The sequence below is a fragment of the Typopeltis vanoorti genome, chromosome 8 (assembly GCF_054136105.1).
Source record: "Typopeltis vanoorti isolate ZY-2024b chromosome 8, IOZ_Tvanoo_1.0, whole genome shotgun sequence".
Classification (NCBI taxonomy): domain Eukaryota; kingdom Metazoa; phylum Arthropoda; class Arachnida; order Uropygi; family Thelyphonidae; genus Typopeltis; species Typopeltis vanoorti.
Window position 1 is genome coordinate 129,825,537 of NC_143556.1, and position 14,400 is coordinate 129,839,936.

The 14,400-nt window shown below is 34.8% G+C and overlaps 1 protein-coding gene across 2 annotated transcripts in view; it reads right to left on the reverse strand.

Moving 5' to 3' along the window:
* The window catches only part of LOC150104351 (moesin/ezrin/radixin homolog 1-like), a 341,827-nt gene that overhangs the window by 33,521 nt on the left and 293,906 nt on the right, over positions 1 to 14,400 (reverse strand). For both annotated transcript variants that reach the window (XM_090396937.1, XM_090396936.1), the window contains one exon: positions 2,260 to 2,482. In XM_090396937.1, the coding sequence (XP_090253063.1) occupies positions 2,260 to 2,482 (223 nt within the window). The remainder of the gene's footprint in view (positions 1 to 2,259; positions 2,483 to 14,400) is intronic.

The window sequence follows — 14,400 nt, forward strand, 5'->3', positions numbered from 1 at the left end:
CATTGGCAGGATTCGAACCTGCAACCTCTTGACTGCAGAATGGACACACTGACCACTCAACCAACCAGGCCAGCTGATGTTGAGATGGATGGCAAATTAAATGTGGAAATAGATAATAGATAACAGAATTAAGCGAAGCTGGCATGGTGGAAAAGTTTTTCTAAATTTCTAATAATTTCTCTTATTCCATATTAACTGATTTGGCCAAGTAAATAAATTTATATGGAATAAGAGAAATTAGCCAAAACACTAAACTACATGATAACCATAGTAACAAAATTTAATGAAATGAAAGTACAGATATTTCGTACTGAAAATAACAGTACATCATCAGTGCGTAGAAACAAGCAAACAAAGGAACTGGATTACAAAGTACATACAGCAGTCGGTGATTTACTAATTAAAAATTGTTGCCGAGTGCTAGAAATTAGTATTAATAAATATTATTAAAAACCTATTTTGGATGGTTACATAAGATAAGAATCTCCCAAGCTTTTGGAAGAGAGAGAACAACTGTTCAGATTCAGATTTGGCCGTTGCTTGTTTCTGCACACTGATGATGTACTGTATTCAGTATAAATGATGATTTTTATTGATATATTTTACTGAAGTATAAATCACTGATGATTTTCAGTATAAAATATCTGTACTTTCATTTCATTAAATTACTGTGATTATCGTGCAATTTATTATTTATAACAGTATATAAGAGAATATTCATAAACCAGTTTTAAGTTATGGAACTCAGTGCTGGAGTAGAAATAAAGCACTTGATGTTTTTTTAAATTAACATGAAAAACACAAGGAGTAAGTAATACTATTTATTTAAGACCATATATTTCAGCCTGAATATTACAGACAATCATCAGTGGTGACAATAATTAATTACAAGGTAAATGCAAACAATATCCTATGGTCTGAAACACACTTGTTTCATCAATGGCAATATAAATCTGAATGTTTGTTTAAAGTGCTGAGGAATTACTTCACTGTCTTAACTTAAATCAGAACGAATGCCTTTTTCTAAGATATGGGAAAGTCTTATTCCAATCACAGGTCAATAAGTTTTTTTTTTTTCTTTTTTAAATAGCTAATGAATAATTAATATTGCAATATTCCCTCAGTTATACCACTGCATTGTTTTATGTATAACATCACACTGCTCTCACTTTTTCATATCAATTCATTGTTCGTGTTCTACCTTGTAATTAACTACTATCACCACTGATGATGGCCTATAATACAGAGGGTTGAAATATGTGGCCTGAAACAAATATTACTATGTATTCCTTGTGTTAAATTAAAGAAACTTTTCATGGTACAAGTATCTCTTAAACAACAAAGCACATGATCAAAAATTAGAGACCACACATATGAGAGCTGTGAGAAAAATAAGAGGAATGAGCAGATGGCTGAAATATTAGATACAATAATATTGGAGTGCTGACAAGTAATAGACTAATTTTGAGGAATACTGTTGATAAGAGATTAATAATAATGTAAACTTAATATAGTACTGTCACAATATCTTATACATCCCTTCCAAGTACATATCAGGACACACTAAAGATTATACGATGCTGGAAAATGCTTGAAGCAAGATAAGAAAGAATACCTATACAGAGTTTCTGCAGGAGAACCACTGTAGAGAATTATCCCAATAATAATGGATACTAGTTCAATGTTGTAAAATGTGCAGTAATGTATGATGTTTAAAGTGAATCTAGATGCAATATCGACACAATCTTCCTCCATGAAAATAAGATTAGGAATCATCTGAGTGACAAACAGGGAGTTAAAATTTGGAGACCAAACTGCAAAAGTGATAAAAATGATACTATTAATAGCAGTGATGCCATGAAGGATAATGACTTGCACAATAAAGAAATAGTGAAGAAAAATGTCACAGGTGGTAGTAGTGGTAATATTAGGACTGTGGCCTAATATTACCACTACTATATTATTACAAAAGATTAAGGTTTACAGATAAATACAAGTTGGTAAAAGTATTTTAGAAACTGGACAAAACCTTTCAAAATAAGACAAATGAACAAGGAGTCAGCAGAATATCAGGAGTTGACATTTCTGTCTTGGAAAATGATAATGAATGGGTTGTCAGTGAGAGTAATGAGTAAATCATTTATGAACAAATTTAAAGACATAAGGAGTGGTGGATATTAAGTAGGTTTCCCAACAAGAGCTTAAACTCAGTGGTGGTACTCAAATTTGTCTAATCAGGCATTACAAATTAAAACATACCATACTCTCCATTGACCATGTCATCATTTTCTTCATGTTCATCTTCTTTGATGTGATGATGATGTGGTGTGGTACTAGCAGCTAAAAGGGCAGCACTTGCTTCTTCTTGACGTCGCCGCGCATCTTCAACTTCTGATTGGAGTTTTCTGGTCTCTTCATCCTTGAGGTTCACCTCATCTTGTATGCGCTGGACTTCTGCTTGTTTTAAATGTATTGCTTCTTCCTGAAAATAAAATATTAGAAAAGAAAATTTAACTTTGATGTTACTTATTACACAATCTGCATTGGATGTTCAGAAGATTAAATAATTTGGTGATCAGTATCATCATCTTTTCAGGCATTTTCTGTCCACTGCTGGACGAAGCCCTCCTCCAGTTCTTTCCACCTTTCTCTGTTCTTGGCAATGGTTGACCAATTTTCCCCAACAAATTTTCATCACTCCACCTTCTTTTAGGACGTCTTCAGCCTTGTTTCCCTTCTTTTGGAATCCAGTTCGTTACTATAGTGGTCAGTGGTCCATCGCGCATCATCTCTCTCCTGGATAGATGTCCGGCCCATTTCCATTTTAGTCGTTTATGGTGAAGAATGATGTCAGTGATGTGAGTCTGGCTTCTGATCTAGGTGTTTCGTGTCTTATCTTTAAATGTGATGCCTAGCATCAACCTCTCCATTTTTTTTTGAGTTGTTGTTAGTTTATTTGCCAGTGCTTTTGTTAGCTGGTTAAATGTCTTCCTTTTTAAACAGAGTGGGACATCATTGTTTTGCAAAATGCTTTTCAATTTTCTGAATGCACCCCAGGCAAGTTGAACTCTCCTATTTATTTCCGTTTGGAGTCCACAGTTTAGATCAATGAGATGACCTAAGTATGTATATGAAGAGACTCTTTCCAAGAAATTGTTTTCTATTATTATGTTTTTTTGGTGTTACAAAATTATTAAACATGATTTTAGTTTTTTCTCTGTTTATTTTTAGAATGACTTTTCTGCTTTCATAATATAGGTCTTTTATCATTCTATTAAGGTCTTCTGGAGCATTTGCAAAAATTATGATATCATCTGTATATCTTAGGTGTGTTAAGTTTCTGTTATTAATTTTTATACCAAGGTTTGCCCAGTTTATATTATTAAATATTTCTTGAAGGACTGCTGTAAAGATTTTGGGTGATAGAGTCTCCTTGTTGGACACCTTTTTCAATTGATATTTTATTGCTACTTGTGTGAAGTTGGATTGTTGCTGTTGTAGCGTGGTATATTTCCTGGAGGAGGTCCATATATTCTCCAGGAACTCCGATTCTGGAGAACTTTGATTATTGCATTAGTTTTGATGGAATCATTACTAACTATTATAATAACGGAATTAACTCGCATCAATTATTCTTTATTCATAGAATTTTCACCCGAGTATCACAGGCATCATCTGTACAGGTACAAGGCTAATTAAACAATAACTGTTATATTCACAAAGCGCCACCTAAGTACCCAAGGTTAAATTTCCTAAATTTATTTAAATATTAATTAAAATTATTTAATTATTCAATTATAATAATTTTTTTTAATATATATATATGTGTGTGTGTGTGTGTGTACAATTATATGTTAGGAAAGATTTGCTGCTTTATAAAGTACTATCTCCCACAGGGGGGAAAGATGTAAATCATCGGATCTGTTTAGGTTAGGGGAGTGAAGTAATGTTTCACATGTTTCTTTGTATAACCGTCCATTAGGAACCGACTTTTGTGAATGACTTTTGTCTTGTTCCACTTAACTCTGTGTCTGGTGTTGATGGCATGTTCTGCAATTCCAGACTGTTTGGGTTCAAGGTACTGGATGTACGACTGGTGTTCTTCTAACCGGACCTGAGCAGATCTTCCTGTTTGTCCGAAATATGATAATCCACACGAGCAGGGAATCTGGTAGACACCTGGATAGCTGAGATGTGGGAGCTTGTCCTTAGAAGACATTAGGAAAGTGGAGATTTTTCTGACGGATCGAAAAGCCACACAGATATTTAGTGGTTTTAGCACCTTAGCTATGCGTTCACCAATCCCTTGTATATAGGGGATAGGTATACGTGTAGGTTCTTCTGTACTTGAAGAGGATGTTGCAGAACGACTACTTAAAGCTCTTTTTATGAAGGACTTCTTATAGCCATTGGATATGAAGGAGGAATTAATATACTGTAATTCCTTTTGTAAAAGTTCTTCTGAAGAACAAAAGGAGGGGGCTCTATGAACTAGTGTTTTTATAGTACCTGCCTTTTGGCTGGGATGGTGATGTGATTCAGCGTGGATGTACTGGCCTGTATGAGTCTCTTTCCTATAGACCAATATTTCTCGAACTTTTTCTACGACGGAACACTTCACAAATCCTGAAATTTTCATGGAACACCTTGGTTATTGTGTAATGTATTAATTACACAATATATATATAATTACCAATTAATAATAATTGGTAATTTAGCTAATTTTTATTATTAGTTAAGTTTAGTTTTATTTAATTTAATTAATAATTAATTCAGCATAAATTAAAGTTTAATTTAATTGACTTAATTAAAGCATCAATAAACCATCATTAAATTAATTTGTGCCTGATTTTCATTGACATTTCCTATTCTGATCACCAAATATATTTATAATATTATTATAAGTACTTACAAGTGAATGCAGACTTTTTCTCCTGTGTGCTGATAGTTATTCCCTCCTTTTGTACATCCTGGAGCTCTTTATAGACTTGAGGTGGATGACTCGCTATCTGTTCCGTCACAAACACCTTCAATAAGAGATTTCTTAATACTAAAATTAAACAAAGTGCCTTGTCTCTTATTCATATTAGAATTTAAATCTATATTCCTATTAATTTTTAAAAAATCATGGCACACCGGTTTCAGAACAAGCACTTACACACTGCAATACGAACTTGCGAAGAAAGTATTCAGTATTACTAGATCTGGGAACCAGATACACCTCCAAGAACATTGATCTTCAATTTCAGTCGAAATAGTTTCTTTATACTTCCTTTTTGATGGTCACTGACATTTGCAACACAGATATTATTTCTTTCAGTTTTGAGAACACGCCGCCCATAGTTGTAATCAGCTTACAGGCAATTTTTTATGATCGGTCATAAACGGCGGTATTCTCTTTCCCGATTGTTGAAAGATTTTGATGTATGAAAATTAACGATAAATCATGAATATTTCCACATTTAAAAATTTGCTGCTTGGTCACTGACATTTGCTACACAGATGTCATTTCCTTCAGTTTTGAGAACAGAGGATATGCCACCATTGTTATAATCCGCTTGCAGGCAATTTTTATGACCCACCATAAACAGCGTTATTCCCTATCCCAAATGTTGAAATGTTTCGATGTGTGAAAATTAACGATACACAGATGTTATTATGGGTTCTGGGTTTGAGCTTTTCGGCATATTCGTGAGTATTATTCTCCTCAGAATATTTCTATTATAAAATATTTCTTGATGAAAAATGCTTAGAAAACTAAAATGACAAATTCCAGAACTTCTCACAGAACACCTATTCACCTTTCGCGGAACACAGTTTGACAAACCCTGCTATAGACTATGAATTGTAGATAACCATCTGGTTGGCGAAGAATCAAAAGGTCTAGAAATGCTAACTGCTTATTTACTTCTACTTCTAGGGTGAACAGGATCCTTGGATGAAGTGCACTAATTTTTGAGAGAAACAGTTGTAGTTCTTCTGAGGTGCCCTTCCATATGGCGAAAATGTCGTCCACATATCTGAACCAAATGTTAGGTCTGGGTGTAATGTTGTTAAAGATATGCTGTTCGAAATGCTCCATGAAGTAGTTGGCAATAGCAGGAGATATTGGATTACCCATTGCTGTCCCTTCGATTTGTTGGTATAACTGGTTTTTGAAGGAAAAATAACCGGACTTTATTACAAATTCAAATAATTTGACAATGTCTGGAGGAAATTTTTGGTGTAGTAATTCTACGCTGTCCGCCAACGGAACATTCATAAATAGCGAAACAACATCTAGACTAATCATAATCTCCGAATCGTCTAGATGCAGATCGGAAATTTTATTTCTGAAGTCCACAGAATTTTTTATATACAGGGTGTTCGGGATAAATTTGACATATTTATAATTAATTATATTTTTCCGTAAGTTACATGTATTAACACACACTTCTCTTCATTTAAAAGTTTGGACCCTTCTTCATTCATATACAAGATGTCAGAAAGAATGGATAGCTGGAACCCACCTGAATCATGGAAGAGAATAACTTGTATCATGATGATTCGTGCCCGCCATCAAAATAAGGATATTACGACTGCTGCCCAATGCTCCCTGAATACAGTAAAAACAATCAGGCATGAACTAGAGACTTGCAATGGTGACTACGAGGATGTAGCAAGAAGAAAGATCCCTAGCAGACGATCTGATTGCGTTCGTACAGCAGAATTCCTCGCAAATCTGCAGGAACAGGTGTTGAAGAACCCTGGCATTGGAATTCGGGCTTTGTTCGTGGAGTTGCTAACTGTAGTCAAGCCCTGGATAACAAGGGTAGCCAATGGTAGGCCGTATGTATGGCAGCAGGATTCGGCCCCTTGCCACACCTCTGGGAAAAGTCAAAAATGGTCGTCTGAAAATTTCTACGACTTCACCAGTCCAAATGTTTGGCCTCCAAACTCCCCAGACCTTAACCCCACGGATTATTTTGTATGGGGCGCAGTTGAAAAAGACACCAATCGCACTTCCAGTAATACAAAAGCCCAGTTAATGGATAAAATTAAAACAGTTTTTGCGGCCCTTCCCAGGGAGACTGTAGCATCAGCTTGTTCGAGGTTCCGAAGCAGAATTGAAGCTGTGATCGATGCTAATGGTGGTTATTTTGAGTAAATCTTGTTGATAGTATTGTAATTAACTCTGCCTGTAATGTTTTTTTGTCAATTCATTAAATTTAATAGATACAAAGAAGATTTTCTTTTTCCTTACGAAACTGTCAAATTTATCCCGAACACCCTGTATATGTATATGTAGCAGTTCTTCTAGTTGAAGAAGTGAGTAAATTTGAGAGAAATTTTGATATTTTGTAAGTGGGACAACCTATACAGTCTACAACAAGTCAATGGAATTTCTGACTTATGTACTTTTGGAAGACAATATAATCTCGGTGGGAGCCCGAAAGAGGTCTTTAGTGTTTTCTTTTTATCTTCATCCCATTTCGATATTTTTTCTATAAGGGCATTAAGCTTTTTTATTTGACTACCGATAGGATCTGAAGTGAGGGGCCTATAAGTCGAATAGTCGCAGAGTAATAGTGATATTTTTCTCTCGTATTCTCTTCTGTCTTGAATGACTACAGCCTTCCCTTTGTCAGCTTTTGTAATAATTAGGTTCTTGTTATTTTTTAGCGAATTCACTGCTTTTTGTCCAGCATACGATAGGTTCGGCTGCAGAGGCATGCCGTTAAAAAGAATTTTTGCACACTCAAATCTTGTTCTGTTAGCTGTTTTTTGGGTTAAGGATCAAATACCTCTGTCTATACTATGGAAAAAGTCTATTATGGGTATTTTATTCTGAGCAACGGCAAAATTATGCCCTTTTGACAGAACGAAACTTTCGTAGTCTGTCAGTGGGCGGCCTGATATGTTGATCACTACTCTATCTGTATCAATAACAGTATTGCTAGATTTGGGGTGGCTCACCAGTGAATCAAACTCGTGTTTCAATCTATCACGGGAAGCATTAAAAACCTTTCGGTATGACATTAATGAAATGCGTAAAACGGTGTTAAAATTTTCAGTCTCTAATACTGGTTCTATAGCGTTCTTGTTGTCTATTATTTCTTTGTTCAGAAGGGCAAGAGAGTTCTTTGCTTCTTGTAGCTGACAATTTAACAGTGACCTACTGCCCTTTAAATAAATTTGATGGGCTCTTTGAGACTTAAAAACTTCTTTACTAAAAATTTTAACATCATTTTACGCATTTCATCGATATCATACCGAAAGGCTTTTGATGCTTCCCGTGATAGATTGAAACACGAGTTTGATTCACTGGTGAGCCACCCAAATCTAGCAATACTGTCATTGATACAGATAGAATAGTGATCAACATATCAGGCCGCCCACTAAAAGGCTACGAAAGTTTTGTTCTGTCAAAGGGGCATAATTTTGTCGTTGCTCTGAATAAAATATCCATAATAGACTTTTTCCATAGTAGAGACAGATATTTGATCCTTACCCCAAAAAATAGCCAACAAAACAAGATTCGAGTGTGCAAAAATTCTTTTTAACGCCAAGCCTCCGCGGCCAAACCTATCGTATGCTGAACAAAAAGCACTGAATTCGCTAAAAAAAAAAATAACAAGAACCTAATTATTACGAAAGCTGACAAAGGGAAGGCTGTAGTCATCCAAGACAGAAGAGAATACGAGAGAAAAATATCACTGTTAATCCGTGACTATTCGACTTATAGGCCCCTCACTTCAGATCCTACAGGCAGTCAAATAAAAAAGCTTATAATGTCCTTATAGAAAAAATATCGATATGGGATGAAGATAAAAAGAAAACACTAAAGACCTCCTTCGGGCACCCACCGAGATTATATGGTGTTCCAAAAGTACATAAACCAGGAATTCCATTAAGACCGGTTGTAGACTGTATAGGTTGTCCCACTTACAAAATATCTCTCAAATTTACTCACTTCTTCAACTAGAAGAACTGCTACACATATATATAAAAAATTCTGTGGACTTCAGAAATAAAATTTCCGATCTGCATCTAGACGATTCGGAGATTATGATTAGTCTAGATGTTGTTTCGCTATTTACGAATGTTCCGTTGGCGGACAGCGTAGAATTACTACACCAAAAATTTCCTCCAGACATTGTCAAATTACTTAAATTTGTAATAAAGTCTGGTTATTTTTCCTTAAAAAATCAGTTATACCAACAAATCGAAGGGACAGCAATGGGCAATCCAATATCTCCTGCTATTGCCAACTACTTCATGGAGCATTTTGAACAGCATATCTTTAACAACATTACACCCAGACCTATCATTTAGTTCAGATATGTGGACGAAGTTTTTGCCATATGGAAGGGCACCTCAGAAGAACTACAACTGTTTCTCTCAAAAATTAATGCACTTCATCTAAGGATCCAGTTCACCCTAGAAGTAGAAGTAAATAAGCAGTTAGCATTTCTAGACCTGTTGATTCTTTGCCAACTAGATGGTTATCAACAATTCACAGTCTATAGGAAAGAGACTCATACAGGCCAGTACATCCATGCTGAATCACATCACCATCCCAGCCAAAAGGCAGGTACTATAAAAACACTAGTTCATAGAGCCCCTCCTTTTGTTCTTCAGAAGAACTTTTACAAAAGGAATTACAGTATATTAATTCCTCCTTCATATCCAATGGCTATAAGAAGTCCTTTATAAAAAGAGCTTTAAGTAGTCGTGCTCCAGCATCCTCTTCAAGCACAGAAGAACCTACACGTATACCTATCCTCTACATACAAGGGATTAGTGAACGCATAGCTAAGGTGCTAAAACCACTAAATATCTGTATGGCTTTGCGACCCGTCAGAAAAATCTCCACTTTCCTAACATCTCCTAAGGACAAGTTCCCACATCTCAGCTATCCAGGTGTCTACCAGATTCCCTGCTCGTGTGGATTATCATATTTCGGACAAACAGGAAGATCTGCTCAGGTCCGGTTAGAAGAACACCAGTCGTACATCCAGTACCTTGAACCCAAACAGTCTGGAATTGCAGAACATGCCATCAACACCAGACACAGAGTTAAGTGGAACAAGACAAAAGTCATTCACAAAAGTCGGTTCCTAATGGACGGCTATACAAAGAAACGTGTGAAATATTACTTCACTCCCCAAACCTAAACAGATCCGATGGTTTACGTCTTTCCCCCCTGTGGAAATAGTACTTTATAAAGCAGCAAATCTTTCCTAACATATAATTGTATACACACACACACACACACGTGTATATATATATATATATATTAAAAAAAATAATTATGATAATTGAATAATTAAATACTTTTAATTTATAATTAAATAACTAAATAATTAAATTTAAATAATAAAAATAAAATAATTTAAATAAATTTAGGAAATTTAACCTTGGCTACTTAGGTGGCGCTTTGTGAATATAACAGTTATTGTTTAATTACTGATGATGCCTGTGATACTCAGGTGAAAATTCTATGAATAAAGAATAATTGACGAGAGTTAATTCCGTTATTATAATAGTTAGTAATATGTCTACTCACGGCATTTCCTTACTGAAACTTATTTGTTAATTGATCTCTGGCACAAGCAAGCGGGTTTTTCCTCCCGGAAACTCAGGTTTTTTATCCCATAAACTCAAGAAAATCAACCGTAGTACCCACATTATTTCAGACTAACATATCTTGTTAGGGTTAGGTACCAAGAGATGGCAGCACTTGTTTGCCAGCCTCTTCATCAGTGGCTGCTATAATTAGTGATAGACATGGACCAACTACTCTGATTGGCTACCGGTGGAGATTGTACTGCCCACTCAGTCTCCTAAAGCAAGATAGGGTATAAAGGCCTCGCCTACTCCCTATAAGGGAATAAAAGGTGTTAGCTGATTTATAACTTATTTTGATGGAATCAAATGTTTTTTCATAATCAATAAAGGCTAAACAGAGAGGCAATTGGTTTTCTTCTGCTTTTTCTATTATTTGTTTTATTGCATGAATATGATCAATTGTGTTAAAGCCTTTATGGAATCCTGCTTGTTCTATTGGTTGATTTCAGTCTAGAAGATAGGTTAACCTGTTTGTTATTACTTTTGTGAGAATTTTGTAGTTACATCTTCTTTGTCCCCTTTTTTAAATAAGGGCATCAGAGTAGCATTTTTCCAGTTTTCTGGTATCTTCCCCTCTTCGAGGCATAGATTTAGTAAGTTTGTGACAAGGTGAATGATATTGTTTCTTCCCCATTTAATTAATTCTACGTGAATTAGGTCTTCACCAGGACATTTTCCATTTGTTTTAATGCTAGTTTTGTTTCATCTGAAGTTCATATAGAATTCTATATGCAATGGGGAAGTTATTTATATTTGATTTATCTATTGAAGAATCACTATAGAGTTCTTCATAAAATTCTTCTAGCCTGCTTAGGATTTGTTCTGGGTTCCTTATTATAGTTCCATTCTTGTCTTTTATTGCAGTTATTTGATTTTTGTCAACTGATAAATGTTTTCTTAGTATTTTCATTGTTTTCAATTGTTTCTTTTATTTTTTTAGCATTATAAAATCTTATTTCATTTCTTATCTGTTTCCTTATTGTTTTGCATAGTTCAGCATATTCTATTTTACAAATTAAGTTTTTGTCTTGTTTCATATTTCGTCTCTTTTTTAGTAGTTGTAAGGTTTCCTCTAAAAGTTTATGGTCTTTTTGTTGTTTATTGCTTTTGAATTCGTTGGCTGCTGAGATTATTACTTCTGTTAGGTTTCTGCTTATTTTATTTATGTCTTCTTCTTCTTCTTCAAATATATTTATTAAGTCTAGTTTTTGATTGAGTTTTTCTTCGTAATCCTTCTTCTTGTTTTCAACATTACCACCAGTGATATTAACATCAAAAGAGGAGTGAGACAAGGATGTGTGCTCTCACCACTCCTGTTCAACATATACGCAGAGGTAATCTTTAAAAAAGCATTGGAAGAATGTCCAGAGGGAATCACAATAAATGGAAAGATTGTTAACAACCTACGATATGCAGATGACACCGTGCTAATTGCAGATAACATTATGGATCTCCAAAAACTCATTGACAGAGTATACATAGAAAGCCAAAGAATGGGAATAAATATAAACATCAACAAGACAAAATACATGATCATCAGCAAACATCCAGCCTCATCAATGAAACTGACACTCAATGGGAAAAATATTGATCAAGTGTCAAGATATAAATATCTTGGTTGTTGGCTTAATGAACGGTGGGATCCAGAAATAGATATAAAGACAAGGATTGAAGTTGCACGGCAGTCCTTCATGAAAATGAGAACACTATTCTGCAATAAAGACCTAAACATGGAAGTCAGATGCCGAATGCTGAAATGTTACGTGTGGTCTATTCTGCTCTATGGAGTTGAAACATGGACATTGAAGGCGACAACCATCAAGAAAATCGAAGCCTTTGAGATGTGGCTATACAGAGGAATGCTAAAGATATCATGGACAGAAAAAATTACCAATGAAGAGGTCTTAAAATCCATTGGCAAAGCTAAACATCTTGTACAAATAATCAAGAAACGAAAAACATCATATCTTGGCCACATCATGAGAAACAGCAAATACCAACTTCTACAAACTATTTTGGTAGGAAGAATTGATGGCAAAGGAACTAGAGGAAGAAAAAGAATGTCATGGTTTGACAACATCAAGATGTGGACAGGAAAGAGCAGTGCACAACTGCTCAGATTAGCACAAGACCGCAGTTTGTTCACCAAGATGGTCGCTGACCTTCGATAGAAGATAGCACAATAAGAAGAAGAAGTTTTCAATAGGTTTAAGTCAAAACTTCTTGTTTTTTGTTGTTTAGCCCTTTTATTCTTTCCAATTTGGAGTTTATTTTAATTTTGGCTCTCACCAGTCAGTGGTCACTTCCTATTTTTACTGGATTTGGTACTGATGTATCTTGAACTATTTCTTTATTGTTACACAGTATATATATATATATTTCCAAGATTTAAAAAAAAAAAAAAAAAAAGACTAATCTATGAACATGCCTACAAACAAAATATCTATACCAAAACACCACATTTCATATGAACTATTCATACTTTTCATATATTTAACACTGTCTCTCGACAGTTGCCTCATATTATCTCAATGGTTCTAGTTGCCATTGAGATAATACTGAGAGACCTCAAAAAAGGATTGAAAACAGACTGGATAGAGATCATTCTCATAATGAATATACAGCAATATTATATATAACTGAAAGGAAGCTTGTTTTCCCATTATGGAGTACTAAAGCAATTTGATGTGAAATCAACAGTCTCTATACAAATAGCATCACTGCTACTTGTATAGACTCTATTTATGTCTCTATACAAAGTTTATGTGCAAACTATTGTTTGTCCAGACTTGAGTAAAGGATTAAAGCAAGAATAATTTACTTTCTGATCAAACAAACAAAAAACTATACCTAAAATTGCTTCCTTGTGGTTCCTTAAATATTTGTTCTAGTGAGTCAACTGTATGATGCATAGATGTATGCTATCCTCATTGTAATTTATAATCTATGCAGACCACAGCATCAAAAATCAGTGGTATTAATTTAAGAAAGAATTATAAAAATCAACTAATTCAACTATGGTACTAAGTTAACACTAAAACCCTATTAGAACCGATCAGATGAAAAGCAGTAATAAAAAAGTTACTTGCTGGAGTCAAATTAAAAATATCCCACATTCTGAGGATAGAAGAACACTATAATTAGTCCATGTCATAAAGAATCGGTATTTTCTTTAAATAAATGTTCAGATTTGAAAATGCTCAGATGTAAATTTACAATTATCTCAAATAATCATATGGCTAATTAAAACATTACTGGGACAGACTAGATTTATAGCTCACTCACATGCAAGCAACACTTGCAATTCCAAGCTCACCCGTTTTTAATATTCCATACATGAGGGGCACTAGAAACTATAGCACACATCAGTTCCATGTGAGGTGCAGATAAGGATTGAGAAAGAAGAAATCTGTTGACATTTTTCTTCAAGAGCTGTAGGTTGAAACTGTTGGGAAACATATCATGAGGAAGCTGTTCCAGAGGACAGAGGTAGATGGAATAAAAGATGAAGAGCAGGCTCGAAGAGTTTGCAGTTGTACTGAAAGGGGATGTCAGACAGCCGCTGCTCTTGTTTTAACATGCCTAACAGCAAATAAAGGAATGATGTTTGCTAATTCAATGGGGCAGTGACCAAGATAGATCACTGCACTTGGTCTAAAAATATTGAAAAGTCTATGGAAATCCATAGATACACTGCTGTTCTTAAAAAAAAAATTCTGATGGGAAAACATTTTTAAGTTAAGTTGTCAAAAAGAAGGATATTGGTAAATAAAGGAGTTATGTCAAAAC